The 18,806-nt window shown below is 46.2% G+C and overlaps 1 protein-coding gene across 1 annotated transcript in view; it reads left to right on the plus strand.

Annotated features, from left to right (window-relative positions):
* Window positions 1-71: 71 nt before the first annotated feature.
* The window catches only part of CELSR1 (cadherin, EGF LAG seven-pass G-type receptor 1), a 174,455-nt gene continuing 155,720 nt past the window's right edge, over window positions 72-18,806 (plus strand). Inside the window, 1 exon segment of the mRNA XM_009883222.1 lies at window positions 72-2,754. Within this exon segment, the coding sequence (XP_009881524.1) occupies window positions 72-2,754 (2,683 nt within the window).

Genomic DNA, 18,806 nt, shown 5'->3' on the forward strand with positions numbered 1-18,806 from the left:
CCGGCACGGCGGTCATCGTCCTGCGGGCCCAGGACCCCGACGAGGGGGAGGCCGGCCGGTTGGCATACTCCATGGAGGCGCTCTTCGATGAGCGCTCCAACGACTACTTCTCCATCGATGCCGAGACGGGCAGCGTTGTCACTGCGCGCAGCCTCGACCGGGAGACGAAGGACACCCATGTGCTGAAGGTGACCGCCTCTGACCATGGCTCCCCGCGCCGCCGCTCGGCCACCACCTATCTGACGGTGACGGTGAGCGACACTAACGACCACGAGCCAGTGTTTGAGCAGCCCGAGTACCGGGAGAGCATCCGGGAGAACCTGGAGGTGGGTTATGAGGTGCTGACCATCCGCGCCACCGATGGTGATGCCCCAGCCAATGCCAACATGCTTTATCGCCTGCTGGAGCCGGGAGCTGGCGATGGGGTCTTTGAGATCGACCCGCGCTCTGGAGTTGTGAGGACCCGAGCCCCGGTTGACCGTGAGGAGGTCTCCGAGTACCACCTGGTGGTGGAAGCCAATGACCAGGGCAAGGATCCAGGACCACGGAGCGCCACAGCTATGGTGCACATCACTGTAGAGGATGAGAATGACAACTACCCTCAGTTCAGCGAGAAACGCTACCTGGTCCAGGTGCCAGAGGATGCCCCGGTGAACAGCCAGATTCTGCAGGTGCAGGCCACAGATCGGGACCGGGGCAGCAATGCTCAGGTGCACTACAGCATTGTGAGCGGCAACCTGAAAGGCCAGTTCTACATCCACTCTTTCTCCGGTGCCATTGACCTGATCAACCCTCTGGATTATGAGACTATTCGGGAGTACACACTCCGGATCAAAGCCCAGGATGGGGGCAGGCCTCCCTTGATCAACTCTAGTGGCATGGTGTCGGTGCAGGTCGTGGACGTGAATGACAATGCCCCCATCTTTGTGAGCACTCCCTTCCAGGCCACGGTGCTGGAGAATGTTCCTCTGGGCTACTCAGTGCTGCACATCCAGGCTGTGGACGCTGACTCTGGGGAGAACGCCCGCCTGGAGTACAAACTCATAGAGATGGCACCCTCTGCCGGAGGTGCCCCTGTAGCAGGTGACTCTGGGTTCCCTTTTCAGATCAACAACAGCACGGGGTGGATCACGGTGGCTGCAGAGCTGGACCGAGAGACTGTGGAGAACTATCACTTTGGGGTGGAAGCCAGGGACCATGGTGTGCCAGTCATGACCTCCTCAGCCAGTGTGTCCATCACTGTCCTGGATGTGAACGACAACAACCCCACCTTCACGGAGAAGGTCTATCACCTCAGACTGAACGAGGACGCAGCTGTGGGCAGCAGTGTCCTGACCCTAACAGCAGTGGACAGGGACGTTAACAGCGTTGTGACTTACCAGATCACCAGTGGCAACACCAGGAACCGTTTTGCCATCACCAGTCAGAGTGGAGGGGGGCTGATCACGCTGGCCTTGCCCCTGGATTACAAGCAGGAAAGGCAGTATGTGCTGACAGTCACTGCCTCTGATGGCACTCGCTTTGACACCGTCCAGGTCTTCATCAATGTCACAGATGCCAACACACACCGCCCAGTCTTCCAGAGCTCCCACTACACAGTGAGTGTCAGTGAGGACAAGCCCATCGGCACGTCTATTGTCACCATCAGTGCCACTGATGAAGACACGGGAGAGAATGCGAGAATCACTTACATTTTGGATGATAACATCCCCCAGTTCCGCATTGACCCTGACACAGGCACCATCACCACCCTGATGGAACTGGACTACGAGGACCAGGCTTCCTACACATTGGCCATTACGGCCCATGACAATGGCATCCCTCAGAAATCAGACACCACATATGTTGAGATCCTCATCCTGGATGCCAATGACAATGCGCCCCGCTTCCTGCGTGACCGCTACCAGGGCTCGGTTTTCGAGGATGTGCCGCTCTCCACTAGCGTCCTGCAGCTATCTGCCACTGACCGCGACTCAGGCCTCAATGGCCGTCTCCTCTACACGTTCCAAGGCGGTGACGATGGAGATGGAGACTTCTACATCGAACCCACTTCTGGAGTGATACGCACACTGCGCAAGCTGGACCGCGAGAACGTTGCTGTCTACAGCCTGCGGGCCTTTGCAGTGGACAGGGGCAGCCCACCGCTGAAAGCCTCTGTGGATATCCAAGTGACTGTGCTGGACATCAATGACAACCCCCCAGTCTTTGAGAAGGATGAATTTGACATCTTTGTGGAGGAGAACAGCCCTGTGGGCTCTATTGTGGCACGGATCAGTGCAGCTGACCCTGACGAGGGGACCAACGCACAGATCATGTACCAGATTGTAGAGGGGAACATCCCCGAGGTCTTCCAACTAGACTTGCTCAACGGAGACCTCACTGCCCTCATGGACCTGGATTACGAGAGCCGGACAGAGTATGTGATCGTGGTGCAGGCCACTTCGGCCCCTCTTGTGAGTCGGGCAACAGTGCACATCCGCCTCCTGGACCAGAACGATAACCCACCTGTGCTGCAGGACTTCCAGATCCTCTTCAATAACTATGTGACCAACAAGTCTAACAGCTTCCCCTCCGGCGTGATAGGCAAGATCCCGGCTCATGACCCCGATGTGTCGGACAGCCTGGCCTACACCTTTGTGCAAGGCAATGAATTAAACTTGCTTCTTTTGGACTCTGCCACTGGGGAACTCAAACTGAGTCGCGATCTGGACAACAACAGACCCCTGGAAGCCCTCATGAAAGTGTCGGTCTCAGGTAAGCAAGCGTTCGAGGCTCATAAAGTGTCTAATTCAGCTTGTCAGACCAGTACGTGGGCACGGGCAGAAATAACCCGCTTGCAGTGTAGTGCGCAGCTTTCGGTTTCCTGAGGCAGCAATTTATATGTGAAATTTTTGGAGAGGAACCACAAAAATGTATCAAGCTGGTGTGCTGTGGATTGAAGTGGTGCACTGAAGTTGTTTAGTAAACGCGGATCACAAGGGTAAATAAATACAAGTGTGTGTGGAAGGGTATATACTCCCTCAGTTTAGGTGGTAACTTGGCTGAAGCTCTTCTGATGTGGTTGCAAAAGGTAATAAGTGATGTAACTTGCAAAGATGTAGGGAATGCGCATGTAGCTCTAACGCCATCTTCCCTCCCTCTTTTTTTTTCCCCTCTGTTAAAAAAAAAAAAAAAAAAAAAAAGAGGACTTGAGATTTGGTATCTTGGCATTTTTAGGTACAGAACATGTTTATTCCCTTCTGCATACCGGGAGTTTTGGCTGGTAGATCCGTAGACCTGAGGCCAGTTCTCCACTGGTGTGGCCTGGGTGGATGTGCGGAGCTGCGCTGGTTTGCATTGCTGGCGTGTGTTCCTGTGGGAAATGGCAGCTCTGAAAGCAATGAGTAACGGCTGTGTAATAGCTGTGTAACGCAGCTAATTGCACCGAGCTTGCTCTAGGAGAGCTAGGGGCAGATATTGGCCAAACAGAGCCCCAAAATCAGCGCTGCCAGGGTGGCGGGGGGGAGGGGAAGAGGGAGGGGTACTGTACCATTAACTTGCTTCCTAATTTGTGTGCGTGTGTGTGAAGACTGTTCGATATTGTCCATTATATACTTTTATATGAGCACATATATGCTCTTGGGATATTATTCTTTTTCTTCTCAGTCGCTTGTTTATCATGGAATTACTTTTTATGCCTCTAATTGTGGCATCAATCATGCAATGAGTAATTTCCTCTGCAGGTGCCACTCTATAAAGTTTACTGTGGACCTGATCCCACACTTCTGTTGACTTTCAGAGGTTTAACCAGATACATTCCTCGCCGCCTCTCTCTGCAACCTAAAGCTAATATTTGTATTCTTTCTGAAAAAAAACAGCTGCAAGTACGTGGTCCATAAAATGACACTCTGGGAGATGCTTCTTTTCGGATGGTTGCATTAAAAAAAAAAATCAAATTGTGGCATAATCCTGGCAGTGCTTGTTTTACTATAAGTGGTCATGGTGTGCAGCGGGGCCTCGGGGGAGCGAGCCGCGCTCTCCCTTGTGCTTGCAGGCTTGAGGTCCTTTTTGCTTCAGGAAAATGAGAGTGATATTAGTTGAACTGATTGAATTTACTGCGCTGCGTCACCTGACAAGCCACTCCTGGTTCTTCCAAAATGCTGGGGGGCAGCTAATGTGGTAAGTTAGCTCATAAATGCCGTTTCCATGTCCTGTGAGGACTTGCAGAAAAAACAGACAGTTGGCTTGTGACCTTAAAGAAAAACATTTGGATTAAGGTGTAGGTGATTGCATGGTCATTGTCTGCCTGAGCCAGTAGTTCTTTATCTAGTAGCAGAAGATAAGAACTCAACTTGGAGCAAGGAGCTAGGAAAAGTCGTTTCATTAGACTAGATGAAGAGTGTGCTCAGACAGAAGAATAGATGACATGAACTGCTCCTTTCTCAATCTAATGATTTATGCAGTTTAAGTGGATGAAATCTCAGGTAGGAGTGAAGACCTCTATTTTCTTAAGTAATAGGTCCTTGATCATTCCTGCATCGTTTTCATGTTTGGTGAAGGTGTGAACTTTGAAACTCTGCTGTGATGTTGATCAAAACTGGCTCTCCTCTGCATGTATTGAGATTTTTTTAAGATTAAAGCTTTTTATGGGTTGGATTTTTAAATAATTTTGACAAGCGCTGAACTCCATTTGATATTAATTCGGAGAAGTTTGCTGTTTGGAAATGGAAAGGACAGAGTTTGGCAGTGTGTGATTGTGTCCAGGAAACTCTCACCTGCCTGCTTTCTCTGCTTTATCTGATGCAGTCTTAAAAAAAAAAAAAGACAGAGAAGAGGCTCAGACAGAAGTACTCCACAGGGTTATCTCTAAGTGTTGCAAAATACCTGCAAATCATCTGCTAAAATGACCTGCCAGTTAACTGAAAAACTTGTCTATGGAGTAGCCATTAACCTCTCAACCCAGACAAACACAAAGTCCTGCCCTGCTCACAGCTGCTGGTCAGGTCAGGGAAGGATTGGAGCTCTTTATGAACTGGGGGAATTTGATCTATATATGCGTCGGAAGTAACACTGCTGCTATAAAAATCTTATTTCCACCGAGTGCTGTGTTGTGCCGTGGAGGCATGTGAGTGTGTGTGAGGAGCTGCGCTGCTCAATTAAATTACTTTGGGACTTTGATACTTGGCTAAAACCAGCGTTCTTTCATTTGACTTGGGGATTATTCTAGTAAGCATGGTAATTTTGGCCTTCTGCATATAAACAAAACGGAGCTAATCGGTTTTGTGAAACCTGGAAACGGCGCAGTCGGCATTTAGAACTTTATGCTAACGTTGTAAAGGTCGTCAGAAGCCAGGTGGGCCAGTGGGCAACCCTGGGCAGGCTCTGCCTTGGTCCTGGTGCCGCGGTACCCGCTGGGCTGTGCCCCCGCAGCCGCTCAGGGACCGACCCGAGCAAGAGGAATGAGGAGTGTGGGTGGTGCGGGTGTTAGCGTTTTGCTTTGGATAGCAAGGGAGCTTTTTGAAGTCAGTCTCTTTTGAAGTGAATCTTTCTGGGTGCCCCTCGTCCTGTGCCGGTTGTGCAGAGCTGTCTGAGTGAGCAAACCGGATCCCTTTTGGATGAAACTAATCCAGATGTGCTCCAGCGGTCCCTTAAAAAGACACACTCTCCTTTTCCCATTGTACCTTCAAGGCTTTACTACAGAAAAGCAGAGCTCGGCCTTATATTCCCATGCCTGCGCGTTGTGTCCTTAGGTTTACGTTGTTTTAACAACTGGGGTGAGATCTGGACGCTGCTGAAATCCTGCTCTTGCTTTCCCAGGGTCCAGGATCTTACTCTGGGCTTCTGAAACAGGTGGTCAAGAGTCGACCGGTCTGTGATTTCTTAGTGTTACTGGTAAATATACGGCTTACATTGACAGGATCGTTTAACAATTGTTTTTTGTCCACAGTGATGTTCACAATAACGTTAAATTGGGACTTACTTGGTCAAAAAATGGGTTAAACATTGCTCAAGTCACACGGCATTCGCCCGTGTTAAACATTATACCATGGTCCCCGCCGGTGCTGGGGTAGTGGGGAAGGCTGGTGCTGGCCTCAACTTTGCACAGACATGCACAAGTTTGCCTGGGTATTGCACTGCAAACGCTGCTGGCACCTGCTCGGCTGTGCTGCCACCAGTAGTCCCACTTATTATCAAGGACAGCTCGCTGGGATGCAGCAGGTGTGTGGGCAAACCCCTCTGGGAACCCAGCCTGATTCACCAGTGCAGGCAACACCCCACTGGACTGTACGCGGCAGCTTTTGAGTGGCCCAGATAAACGTAAAATATCATTATACAACATCCAATTTTGGGAAGGTAGTGCAGTGAGGGATAGACACCCAAGCGTTTTTGATGGCAGGAGAGCTCAAGTATCTCCTTTTGCATTTCTTTGGCTTTTAATCTCCAGTGGCATTTAGTGATGTTATTGACTATCTGGCAAATACAAATTAAGACAGAGCTCGTTTGTGCTCCAATAAACTTGGGATTTTTACTCAAGGCTTGTTAAAGGATCCTCCATTATCATTGTAATTTGAAAGTCATTACGCTAATGGTCCTGGATCTCCAGCTCTGTGCCTTCTCCATACAAATGTAACAGAAGACAGGATGCTTTGGTTTAGCCCTTCTGATAGAGGTGAGGACACGGCTGTGCCCGAGGTGCCCCTGGCTGGGGGGTTATTTGTGCGTGTGGAGAAGATTTGAGATTAAAGGGAAAAAAGGAACTTGTGGGAAAAGGCATCTCTGTAAGCGCAGGGGCGCCTCTGGGTGAGGAGGGCGAGCAAGGGTGACTGCTGGGGATGCCGTCCGGGCACCTTGGGGTGCACCCTGGCCTCTGCCCCTGCCTTTGGGGAGCGGGGTGGAAGGGGCTGATGGGGCCTTGTGAGTTTTATGGGGCAGATCTGCAGGGCAAGCGGTTCTTTTAGGTGTGATGCTTCTGGCTGCCTGAGAAGACCGGCTCTCAGGGTCAGCGAGGGGCAGTGAGCACCCAAACTTCTCTCTGTGGGTCCCCCCTCCAGGGAAAAACATTCCTGCAGGCAGCCGTGGTGGGATCCACGTGGGTTATACAGTTAGGAGATGATGGAAAGGCACGGGTGGAGGCTCCTCTCCCTCCCTCCAGGTGGGAGCAGGGCTTTTGCACACTCGTGTTCCCGGGGCTTTGAATGCTTGCACTTCATGCGTGCGTCCTGCACGAAGAGGATAGAAAGCAGCAGCTGGAAGGCTGCAAAAACCGGGCAGGAAACGATGAGGGACCTCATTTAGAAAGATGGTGTGATACTGCAAGCTGTGAGATTGCAGCCTGCGTTGTTACTTTGTGTATTGAGTAATGGTTTGTAGTCGTGGTTTTGAACACTTAATGTTTATTTTCCGAAAATAGCAAAGCAAGAGTAGTGCCCATCATTTTAAAGTTAGGGCAGCTCCTGGATGTGCTGTGGCTACCTAAATCTTTTACTGCATCCGTATAGGTTGTACATTCTATTCTATTCTATTCTATTCTATTCTATTCTATTCTATTCTATTCTATTCTATTCTATTCGTGAGATGCATTTTAGATGTGCATCCCTCCAGCCTGCGGGAATTTGACTTTCCCTCTTCAGCTGATGATCTGGTTTAGCTGATAAAAAGCTGTGGCTGCCTTGTTGCTTTTGTATGTGCTTCCTTCCACTTCATCCCTGGGTTTCATAGGAGTGGTGTATTTTTGTTTCAAAAGACAGGAAAAGGTCTGTGGCTATGAGAGGAAAATATTTAGTGGAAGGCTGACTGACAAAATAACTTTTTACTGAGATAAAAGCTATCTTCTGCATGGAAATAAATAAAACAGGGAGTTATCTGCAGCTCAAGCTACTGTAAATAAGCAATTTCTTTGCTAAAATAGTTATCCCCAGTAATAAAAAAAGAAGTGTTTATTACAGCACGCTTTAGAAAGTAAATGAGATGTTTTATCTCAGATAGAAGCTATTTTGTCAGTCAAGTTCTTTCAGAAAATGCTTCTGTGCAATGTAGCTGTCACTAAAAATGTTTGTTTCTCCCTGTTTCTGTCTGTGTGCAGTGCAGGCTGTATATTCCTGTTTTTAATTACACAGTTTTTAACAAGATATTTCTACCTTAGTATGTCTTGGTGGTTGAAGCATACGCAGATAGCACTTCTTAACCCTGTCCCACGAAGTGAAGCTTTGAACCATAAATACTAGAGGTCACAATTGGTTCCTGGAGGAAAAAAAGGAAAAAAAAGTATATATCAAAGCCTTACATAAACCCAAACTCAGCAATGCTGTTTAAAAGCCAAGGGCAGGTTTGTATTTGCAGCATCTTCTTGTTAAGATTTCTGTACAAGCTGTTGGGTTGCCTTGATTGAGAGGGTATGAGAAATGGTTTATTGAGGTTGCAGGGGGGTTTAGCTGGTTTTGTACATGCTTTGCTCAGTGTACCAGTTTGTGTTTTTTTTTTATTTCCTAAACGTTGATGCTTTTTCCCAGTGATTTCTGGGAAAGAGGGTAACTTTAGGATTGCAAGGAGAAGGTATAAGAAGAATTAGACTGAAGATAAGAGAGGGAGAAAGATCTACCAGGCTTTACTTGATAAGCAATTCCCAAGGGATATGAATTAAATTTAGAGAAGTACGATGGTGGGATTGCCAGGAATTCTTTTTTCCCCTATTTTTGAATCATTTGCAAATGGGGATGTAGTTGTCATAATAATTTTTAAATTGGATTAGTAATTGTTTTATATTTTTGGATTACTTTTTAAGCTTCAGGGTGTATTAATGAACTGATTTCCTTGGTGTATTCCCTTGTTGTGATTTGCTTCCCTCTTAGAAGTCACTTAAGTGCTCTTACTTCTGACTTGCACTTGCAGGTTGGGAAGAATCCTCTTTTGTTCTGTGGTTCTGGTCACACGTTTCCTTGCAGTTCTGAATTTAGTGGTTTAGGCTGGGGTTGTGGAGCCTGCTGCAAGCTGCCAAAGACACATTAAACATCGAATTGTTGTCAAGGGTAATGACAAAAGAACCCTTTGTTTAGATTACAGGAACAGTTTTCTAGTTTTGGATGTTAGGATGATAGTAAATCTGCGGTAGAATTAGTGGTGGGGAAAGTAGGTGATGTGAAGCAGTGGGATTTTATACTTCATTATCTCCAACATCCCAAGTGCTACCTGAGGAAGTGGCTGGCTGCTGATAAAGCGTATAATTTTACATTTGCTCATTGAATGGCCTGTTTTCCTTCAGTGTATATACTTAATACGTTGAAACTCCGTTTCGTTGTTGATTCCCATCTTTGAGCTGAATGGATTTTCTCAGACATCCCGTAACCGAGGAAGGTAATGCAGGGCTTTAAAGTGTGACATTAAGTGAAGGTAGGTAGCATGCTCATGACTATTCTGGTAGGGCTCTTACCAGTGGGACCCTTACCAGGCGCTTGGATGGGAATCCAGGCATCCTCACATTTCCACCAGTTTGGGCAGAGCCTGGCCCTGGTGTCTCCCAGCATCTTCAAGAAAGGACTGGGGAGACTCATCTGTGGTCTTCCCACCTCCTGCTCAGGGTGTGCTGCAGGTCTGCCAGACACCCCTGCAGCTGATGGGTTGTGTCTGGCGTTTTGGCTGGCTAGGTGCTCAGGGGTCATGGGTTCAGGGGCAAGTGACAGCACGCAACACCTATGACAGTGTTTGCAGTTCAGCCAGATGTGTAGCTGATGCATACGTTGGCATAGCTGATGCATATGTTGGCATAGCCGAGGTCACTTTCATCTGGTTATTTTGGGTACAGGCAGCAATGATTGCACTGTAGCATGGCTTCGGCTTGCCGTTCCACTGAGCCCCGTGCTTCCCTGATGGGTCAGGTGAGACAGATACAAATGCTGTGGGAACGGGACCGCTTTAAAAGTTGGGAGCAGAATTACTTTCTGGGCAGGAAACAAGCAAACGTGAAGCAGAAACCTCTTCTAATCCTATGTGCTACAAACACCTTTTCAATATTTAGCAGCGTAGGCAACTCTACCTTGTAACACTCACGCATGGAAGATGCGTAAGGGGAGGATCAAATGTCAGACACAAGATCTGGGCTCTCCATCCCTTCTCCCTCTCTTTTATAAGCCCTCAGGATTTTGAGAACCAGTTGGTGGGGACAGACTCACTACATTTGAGTGCTTGAGATAACAACACGACTTATCTGCTTACCTCAGTATTGCCTAATTTACAGGATTTGGGCAATTGTCTCTTTTGGCTTCCTTTGGCATACTGACTTGTATTTCCAAAAATAACTTCGTAGAGTCTCTAGGAAATGTAGGAGGGTAAGAAGAGCTGAGGATATTCGGATCAGATCTAATGACCCTTTTTGGCAATATTCCATGTTACAGTCTTTCTGTCCTGGTTTCTGTGGGAATTATGATGTTTTTAGGTAAAATAATACTCCAACTACTCTGACAATGACTTTGCTATTTAAGAAACAAGCACGACAGTGCTGTCTTCTATGAATGATAAGCTTTTATTGTTGTCAGCTCCTTTTTTAAGACTATTTGGGCAAGATTGCATAAATCGGAGTACAGAACAAGTTGACGAGGGGCTCAGTTCTTCAAAGCCGCGTTCACAGTGGTTGTCCACTTGAAAGAAAGAACATCTGAGACCCGATTAAATTCAATTTTGCCACTTTGTGTTTCTGTGACAAGTGACGGTTTTATTATTTTTCCCCCCAGTACAGCTCTTTTTCCAGTGATGAAAAACACTGAACTATTTATAGGTGTAACACAAGTTTCCAAAAGGGGCAGGATGTAATCTTCATGGAAAGTTTTGAAATCTGCCATTAAGTGATCTCTTGTTTGTTTGATGAGATTTGCCTGACGCCTTTTTCTGTAACACCTGGGTGCATCCGCTTTGGTTGAGATTTCATTGCAACACATTGATTTTGGTGGATTGAAACCATGCTATTGAAGCTACAGCTTGGCTCTTGTGGTCAGATTTGTGTCATCTACCATGATCTACCCAAGAAACCAGGTATCTCCTTCAAAGGTGGTCATGTAGGTTGCAGCCATGATTGGTTGGTAGGCAGGAGGGCTGCTGGCTGAAGGTGCCCATCTTGCCCTGCTGATTAAAGAGGGAACATCAGTGACTGAGTTGGGCTAATTGCCTTGTTGTTAGGTGGCTGAAGTGCAGTGGGGTGAACCCACCCTGAATGTGTGTGCCAGGACAGAAGCATTTGTTTTCTTTTGTAGCGATGGTTGTACTTATTTCTGTTACAGCAAACTACCTGTAGTAACAGGCTTAGCAGATTAGATGGAAGGGGGAGGCTATAATTTGCAAACAAGAAAATGTTTTGCCATGAATAATGTTAGGAGAGACTTTAAATATTGTCAAGAGTTTGAGTGAATGAAGGGGGGAAAGTATGCTTTCATGGGGATTTGGCATTCAACAAAGACATAAAAATTTAAAATACTTCAGGAAGATGATCTTCTCACTTGAAAAACAGCAGTTGGACAGCAAAGTAGGATTTGCTGGAGAGAAAGGAAAACTTGTGGACTTTGTTTCAACAAGTCGTTAATGCTGCTAAGCTGTAACCACCTTCGTATTTTTTCCAATGTTTACACTTGCCAAGCACAAAAAAAGCAAATAAATGAAATGGTAAACCTGTAATAAATCCTCAGGGGACCACATAATAAACATAGACATGTTACGCTTATCAAATACAAAGGAAAGTAATCTGTTTTCAACACCATTGCTGAACGTGTGATAGATGCTAGATTCCGTCAGGTCTCCAGCACTTTTGGAAATGACACATCTGGTCAAAATAGTTCGGTGCTTTTTGAAGGAGGGAGAAGGGGAGGCCATCGTTAACAACCACTGTCAACACGGCATCTCCTGCCTGCTGTGGGGTCTGTGGGCTAGATCCAGTTTCAGGGAGAAGCAAAAGAATCTGGACCCCACCAAAAGGGGCAAAGCAATATTATCAGATTTGAGTTTCACAGACGTGATGGCCAGCACCTAGCAATCTGTCTTTGCTGTTAAATCCCAAGGGGCTGTTAGGTTTGAAAGCAATGGTGTCACAGTGATTCTGTGTAGCTGCTGTGCCACCAGAGCATGCATCATGGGTACAAAGAGCTGCTGCATCGGTTGGGTTTGCTCGTTCCTTTCACTAGCTCCAGATCAGACTCCTTGACCCTATTCAAAACTGATGTTAGCAAGTCATTGAGTTTATTGGATTGAATTCCTGTCATAGCACGTTTGGACTTTGCAGGAACCAGCCCAGCCCCTCATTTATTTGTGTGCTTGTTCGTGCTGGGTTTATTTCTAAAGGAGACCCTTTAACATCCAAGCTGTGATTTTTAATTTTTTTTTAGTTTATTTATGTATTTAGCTGTCTGAATTTAGTTTAAATTATGTAAAAGCTGTCTTACACTAGTGCATTGCTTGTTTTATCAGTGTGTGATTGCCAGCCTCCAGACACTGCAGGCACAGCTCCTGGAAGAGGCGTTTGGCACCTTTCACAGCTTAGGTCCAGTAGTGGACTTGCATCTAACCATCAAATGCCACAGCGCCTCGCTTTTAGGTGCCTGTTCCCTGCAGCGGTATCCTGTTTTAGGCAGTTAAGTGTCCTGTAAAGTGGGAGTACTTGAAATACCATCCCGCTACAGCTTGGGCACTTCACTCAGCATAGCGATCAGGACACTTAGCGAGGGCAGAGATGGGCTGGGCTCCAGCGCTTAATCTCAAAGCTCTTACTGTGCTATACATTAAAGAGGAGCCAAACAAGGTACAGAAGACGTTGCGGGACTCACATTTCCCATCTCTTTGGTAAGTGCCATAAGCCACAGGGTCATGCTCACACTTGCAGGGCACCGGAGAAGAGGCTTTCTGGCTCGTGTTTGCCTATGTGGACATGTCTGCTTCAGTTGAGCAGTGGTGTGTGCAGTCTGGCTTTGACCCTCAGCTGCTGGATTTTGTTGAGGCCATAATAAAAGCTTGATTGTAAACCATGTCAGGACTAGGTCAGTTCTGGCTGTAGCCAGGGATTCAGCTCTTCCCACCTGGGAACTCAAAGGTAAAACAAACAAGAACCCCCCGGGCTTTCCAGGGAATACTTTCCTATTGATCAGAGGTGATTTGTTTGCCTTCTGGCTTTAACTATTTCTAAATGTATTTTACTTTTATGTGGAGCGGCCCCCATATGGGCGAAAGGGTCAGTTATGGAAGGATTCACGGGCTCAGACTTAAATTACGCTGCTAAATATCCAGAGTTCAACCCATCTTCGCCTACTGTTTAATCCTCTTTCTCACTGCAGTTTGCCGTGATGATAGACTAACTAGTAATTATCAACATGTTGCCGCTCATCGCTTGGATCCTGTGGCTTTTCCCGCAATGTGCTCGCTGACGCTACAGCTAGCCGACATTGTCCTGACACATACAGTAAAGGTCTCTTGGCAGCTATGACTGGGTTGAACCACCTCGTCGGTTGACTCGGTTTCCCTTCTCATGGGGTGTATTTCTGATGTTAGCCTCCTTTTATTGACACAGTGTAACTCAGCAATGTGTGCTCTGCATGATGAGCTCTCCATCTGGCAGATAATTGCCTGCTAGTTTAAATCCCATCTTAACTCCAGTTTCTCGAGATCACGAAACCTGCTGGTGCCTTCTGGTTGGTTTTGCGGGCTGTTTGCAAAAGGATTTGTTACAAGCTAAAGTGATGTGGGAAAATTTCTGTGAGTTTTTTGGAATGTTAGGTAAGACAGGTTAACTTTTATGTCCTGCTTATGAGCCTACCCGTCATTATTCTGCATTGAGTTTGGCAATCAAATGTAGGGGTTTGTTGACCAAGCTGCTGACGGCAGGCGCTGGTTGTTTGCACTGGTTATGCAAAGCAGGAACCCTGGGTACATTTTAGGAGCTGGTGGATGCTGAAACTTGTTACACAAAACATGCTGGTGTTCCTCTTCCCTTCTTGCTTATCTCCTTCTCCCCTCTCCCTTCATGTTCCTTGGATCTGTTTGCCCTGTGCCGTTTTGCAGCGAGGCGCCACGTCTGCAGAGTTTGCCCACTGCAAGTTTGTACAGGGCCGTGCGCAGCAGAGACATGGCGGGGGCTGCTTTTGTAATACCTGCTGTAAATAATTAGGATAGCCACCAGGCATCGACTGACCGACTGCCCCGTGAGATAGCCAGATACGGACAGCAGCACTGGGAACAGCCCCGGGAACAGCCCCGGGCCCAGCTCATGGTGTGTCCGGCAGGCGCTGGGAGCCAGCAGGCAGTTGCCCACCAGGCACAGTGCTGGCTGGTGGTGTGGCAGCATCCTTTCTTCCTGCCTTCCCTCTTGCCTTTGGGGGCCCAGGGCAGGTTTCTCATCCACCCTTCGCCCTCTTCTGACCACCATGCTGTCACTTGCTATTAGATGGGTGTGTTGGCCCAAGGTGAGGGCAGGGTCCGTCACTTCCAGGGATGCCCCATGAGATGCTCCTGGTGAACTGGTGACAGCCATCGCATCGCATACTCCCAGTGGCCATTTGGGGGTTGGGACCTCAGTGGTAATGGCTGCTGGATGAAACTTCCAGAGGTTTTGCAGCCACGATAATTGGCCCTCTCCTTGCACAGGGTCTCGGGGGCCACGGCATGAGGTGGTGGCAGTCCCACAGAGGTTTTGCTGCCCAGCATAGGCACTCGTGGGACATCTGTGGCCAGCCCCAGGTCGCAGGGCATGCTGCACACTGAATGTTGGTGCTTGTTGTCTTTGCAGTCTGTGGGAGCAACACCTGTACCTACAAACTGGGAATTTGGTCCAGTTTGGGTACAGATGGTGACTATTTTTTTTTCCGATCCCTTGTGACGAGTTGCAGTCGCTTTTACTGTCTGGTTCCTTCGTGCCTCGGCTCCCTTATGGCTCAGCTAATAGCGATGTCTGGGACTTTACTCAGCTTTAAGAGGCTTTAAACTAAGAAATTCCTATTTACTACCAACAGCATTGATGGATGTGACCAATTAATGGCAATAAACTCAGGTGAGAACTGAGAGACAAGGACATTTTTTCTATTCTATGCAGTGAACTTGTTTGTTTTGTATGAATGAGTTATACAAACTTTTGTACGATCTGCTTTTAAAATATGTCCCTTGCCAAGTGGTTGGGGATTTCTTAAGCTGAGATGACTGATTCACTCCTTGGCTCAGCTAATGTGCATCAGTCTGCGCTGAAGCTGAGGTGCTGAGATGATCAGATAAAATTCCTTACTCCACTGGTGGCAGTTGAGCATCCATCCCTTTTCTTTTCCTGGGGGAAAGTCCTCCAGGAGAGGCTGCTTCACCGTCTCTGAGGTGGTGTCAGTGACTCCCTGAGTTTTTGCTCTGCATCTTCTTGATCAGACTTCAGCTGTCAAAAGATCCCATTGCTCTTTTCAAGGCCTAAAGGGAAAGTAAAGTGACAACTTTTATGGCCAACTTGAAAGTTTTCTCAGGCTGCAAAGTGTCCCATGGTGTAAACCAACTTTACACTTCCCATACTGATGATATAGGATGGCGTTTTATTGACTTAGTGCTGTGTAAAGTTGGGATATTGTGCATTTTTAGGTATTTAAACGAACTTACATAAATGACTAATGATAAGAAAAGACTAATTCAATTTCATTCCTGTACTGGAACTGAATTTTAAAGAAATCAGTCTGAGATTTCAGCAGTTGTGAAATTTGCAGTGTTGTTCTTTGCACTATAGAGCCTTTGTGCTTACTGCTGTAGTCATATTACATGACATTGCCTAATACCCGGCAAGGCGTGTTCTTGGCTCATTCAGCAGGTAAGGCCCCCCCAGGGTCACAGAATCCCTCCATGTACTCACCAGAGAGCTCAGCCTGATGATTTTACAGCCACATGTCTGTCTTTGCATTTCCAATTCTTTTTCCTTTTTGCAGTAGTTTTGCCTTTCATGATACGGTGGTTATTAAAAGCAGGGCTCTGACTAGTTTATTGACCAGTGTCATCCTTCCCTGCTTCCCACTCCGGGCAGTCAGCTGCTAATTTGCTGGTGGTCTGTCCTGGGGATGGGTTTTTTGCTGTTGAGCACCTGCTCCATCCTCATGGTGCAGTGGGAGAGGCCGGTGGGTGCAGGTACCTTGTGGACATGTTCAGGTCCTGGGACAAGGGCTTAAGCTTGCAGCTGAGACCTGGTTCTTTAGCAAATGAGATGCTGATCCATTAGAGCTTCAGGGTAATTTAATCACTTTTGGAAAGCACAATAGTTAATAAACCCACAGTAAGAAATTACCACTGCTTCTGTTCCTTATTAGACATCTTAATTAATTTCTTTTCCATTTCTGTTCTTCGGCATTTCATAGCATTTAATCTTCTCTATGATAACTTATGAGTCATGAAATCTCTTGGAACAGGTTAGCCTCCGTGTGATGGCATTTCAGCATTTCTTACATTTCCTTCAGTTGGATTGTGTGTTGCTGCGTGTTTAGAGCCAACGCTGCCACTTCCCCGAGAAAAGCAATATAATGTTACTTGGCTGTGATGTGCCAGGACCACGCTGCCCTCTCTTTGGAGGCAGACCCTCCACTTACTTAGGTAGTATTTAAAGTGCTCATCAAATACTGGGATGGAAAATTATTCCATTTTCTGAAATTACACTATTTGGGTGTCTGACTTTTCTTGTCCAGCCACTGCTTACGTGTTTGAGTTGGTTCAGAAAGATGGCAGCAACAGACCAGGTGAAAAATGGGTTGGCACATGGGGCTTCCACCGCAGGGATTTGTTAAGTGGGATGGATTTATTAAAGAAAGCGAGGTGTTACATGCTGTTATACAAGGCACTGAGAATATCTCATCTCTGTACTATTCTGATAGTTCCTCGTCAAGAAAAGTTAATTTATATGGTAAAGAGGACAAGTTGGGGAACAGAGAATTTGTTTCATTGGAGGTATCATTTATGGTAGAGGAGTGCATCTTTCATATTGCAAAATGAAAACCAAAGAGGACCCTACCTCTCTGAAGTACTTACAGAGAACAAAGTTAAGAGCGGGGCAGTTTAAAGGAAAAAATCTCAAAGTGAACTGACTCTCAATAAATTTAGGTGGAATGTTAGAAAGGAATTTGAAACCTTTAGGGAAGTAAATTTCTGGAACAACCTCTCTGTGAAGAGATCCAAAGAAGTGTAGCTGGGTATAAGATGAAGCCTGATAAATTAATGAACACTTGATAGTTTTTAAGTAGTATTATGTATATATAACACACTTCCTTGAGAAGCTTCCTTGAATAGAAAATTGAACTTGGTGGTGGGAAAATTATTTCACGTTCTCTTTTTACTGCAGAAATTAAACACGCATATTAACAAATTGCAAATACATTAGCTCTTTGAACTGCCTGAGCTTGTGTAACTTGTGTGTTGATAACAGCGTTGCTATCTTCTCCTAAACTTGGTATCAAAAGAAGGTAAAGAATCCATAAGGCAGCATGGTTCAGAAGATAAATGAATGGGGCTGGAAGTTATTCACAAATGTCACAGGCTGCAAGTTGCAGCAAATGTGAGCCAATCTTGCTCCTGGCTGTTACAGTCCTTCCCTTCCCAGCACCTGTATGACCTTGTGCTGGGCTGTTTCCATACACCAAGTTGCTAAAAAAGCCAACCTGCCATTAAAAAAACCCAAAACAAACTTCTGACTTAGCATGAAGGAACAGCTCAGTCCATCAAACGACGATCAAAAGACAGTGCAGGGAGGATGAAAGTTGATAAAAAGCCAAACTACCAATAAAAAAAACAAATAAACAAAGAAGTTCTGACTTAGTGTGAAAAAGCAGTTCAATGCAATATGAGAAGAGTGCTAGTGCAGAGGAGGAGAGGGACTGTGCAGCCAGCCCTTAGATTAGCTTCGAGCTGCTGCGCATTTGCAACCACAGCCTAAAGAAAAATACTCATTTTTGTTGGGTATTTTTGAGTAGGATTTTTATTACCTTGTGTGAGAACAGTTCAGCATGGTTGGACAGGTACCGGGGATGGTGTAAAAGAGGAGGCAGTAATTAGGTGGGTTTAGGGTCTGCCCTTGGCTCGGTGGGTTGTTCTCTGCTGCTTCTTCTTGGAGGAGATTATGTATGTTTGCCTATGCTTGCGTTTTGTTCCTTCTGGAAGGTAGAAAGTCTCTAGAAAGTCTTTTCAACGTATGAGAATGTTATGCTGTCCCTGTGTGACCACATCGACTCAAACTAAGGGGAGAATTTGTTTCAGTGTTCTGTGCACAATACTTAGCACCTAATCCACATAGCCAAGTATGTCAACACTCACCACTCTCTTCTCTGGGTACAAAGCTCCAAACTTCCATTTGTGTGAAGTTCTGCCACCTAGAAGTTCTACAGCTTGAACCTACCACAGATTTTGTGATGCAAAGCGCAGCTGCATTGTCCTAACTTCAAAACCATAGGAGCTACAGTAAACATGTTTAAAAACACCAGTCTTGGAAAGACACAAAGTGCAAGAAAATATTATAATAAATGAATGCAAAAATAAACAATTGAATAATTTTAGTTCATCATTCCCTGCAGATTGCTGCCTTTCTAGGTTTGTTAATAAAAAAATTAACAAATTCTGATTAAAAAAAAGGTAAGAAATTCTCTGGTAGTAAGGATTTTGCATTGAGAAAGTATATGTATCTATGAGCTCTGGCTCAGTCCTTTGAATTGTCTAGGCACTACTGTAACCGATAAGTGAATGCTGATAACCCTGTTAATATTTCAAGGACTCTTTGCAACTATAGGGGAGCAGTGGGTAGCTATCACGTTCCTTTGCATTGCAGGACGGGTTTTTTATTTGCTGTCTTAATGGTGTTATATACA

The sequence above is a fragment of the Charadrius vociferus genome, unplaced genomic scaffold (genome assembly GCF_000708025.1).
Source record: "Charadrius vociferus isolate BGI_N301 unplaced genomic scaffold, ASM70802v2 scaffold363, whole genome shotgun sequence".
Classification (NCBI taxonomy): domain Eukaryota; kingdom Metazoa; phylum Chordata; class Aves; order Charadriiformes; family Charadriidae; genus Charadrius; species Charadrius vociferus.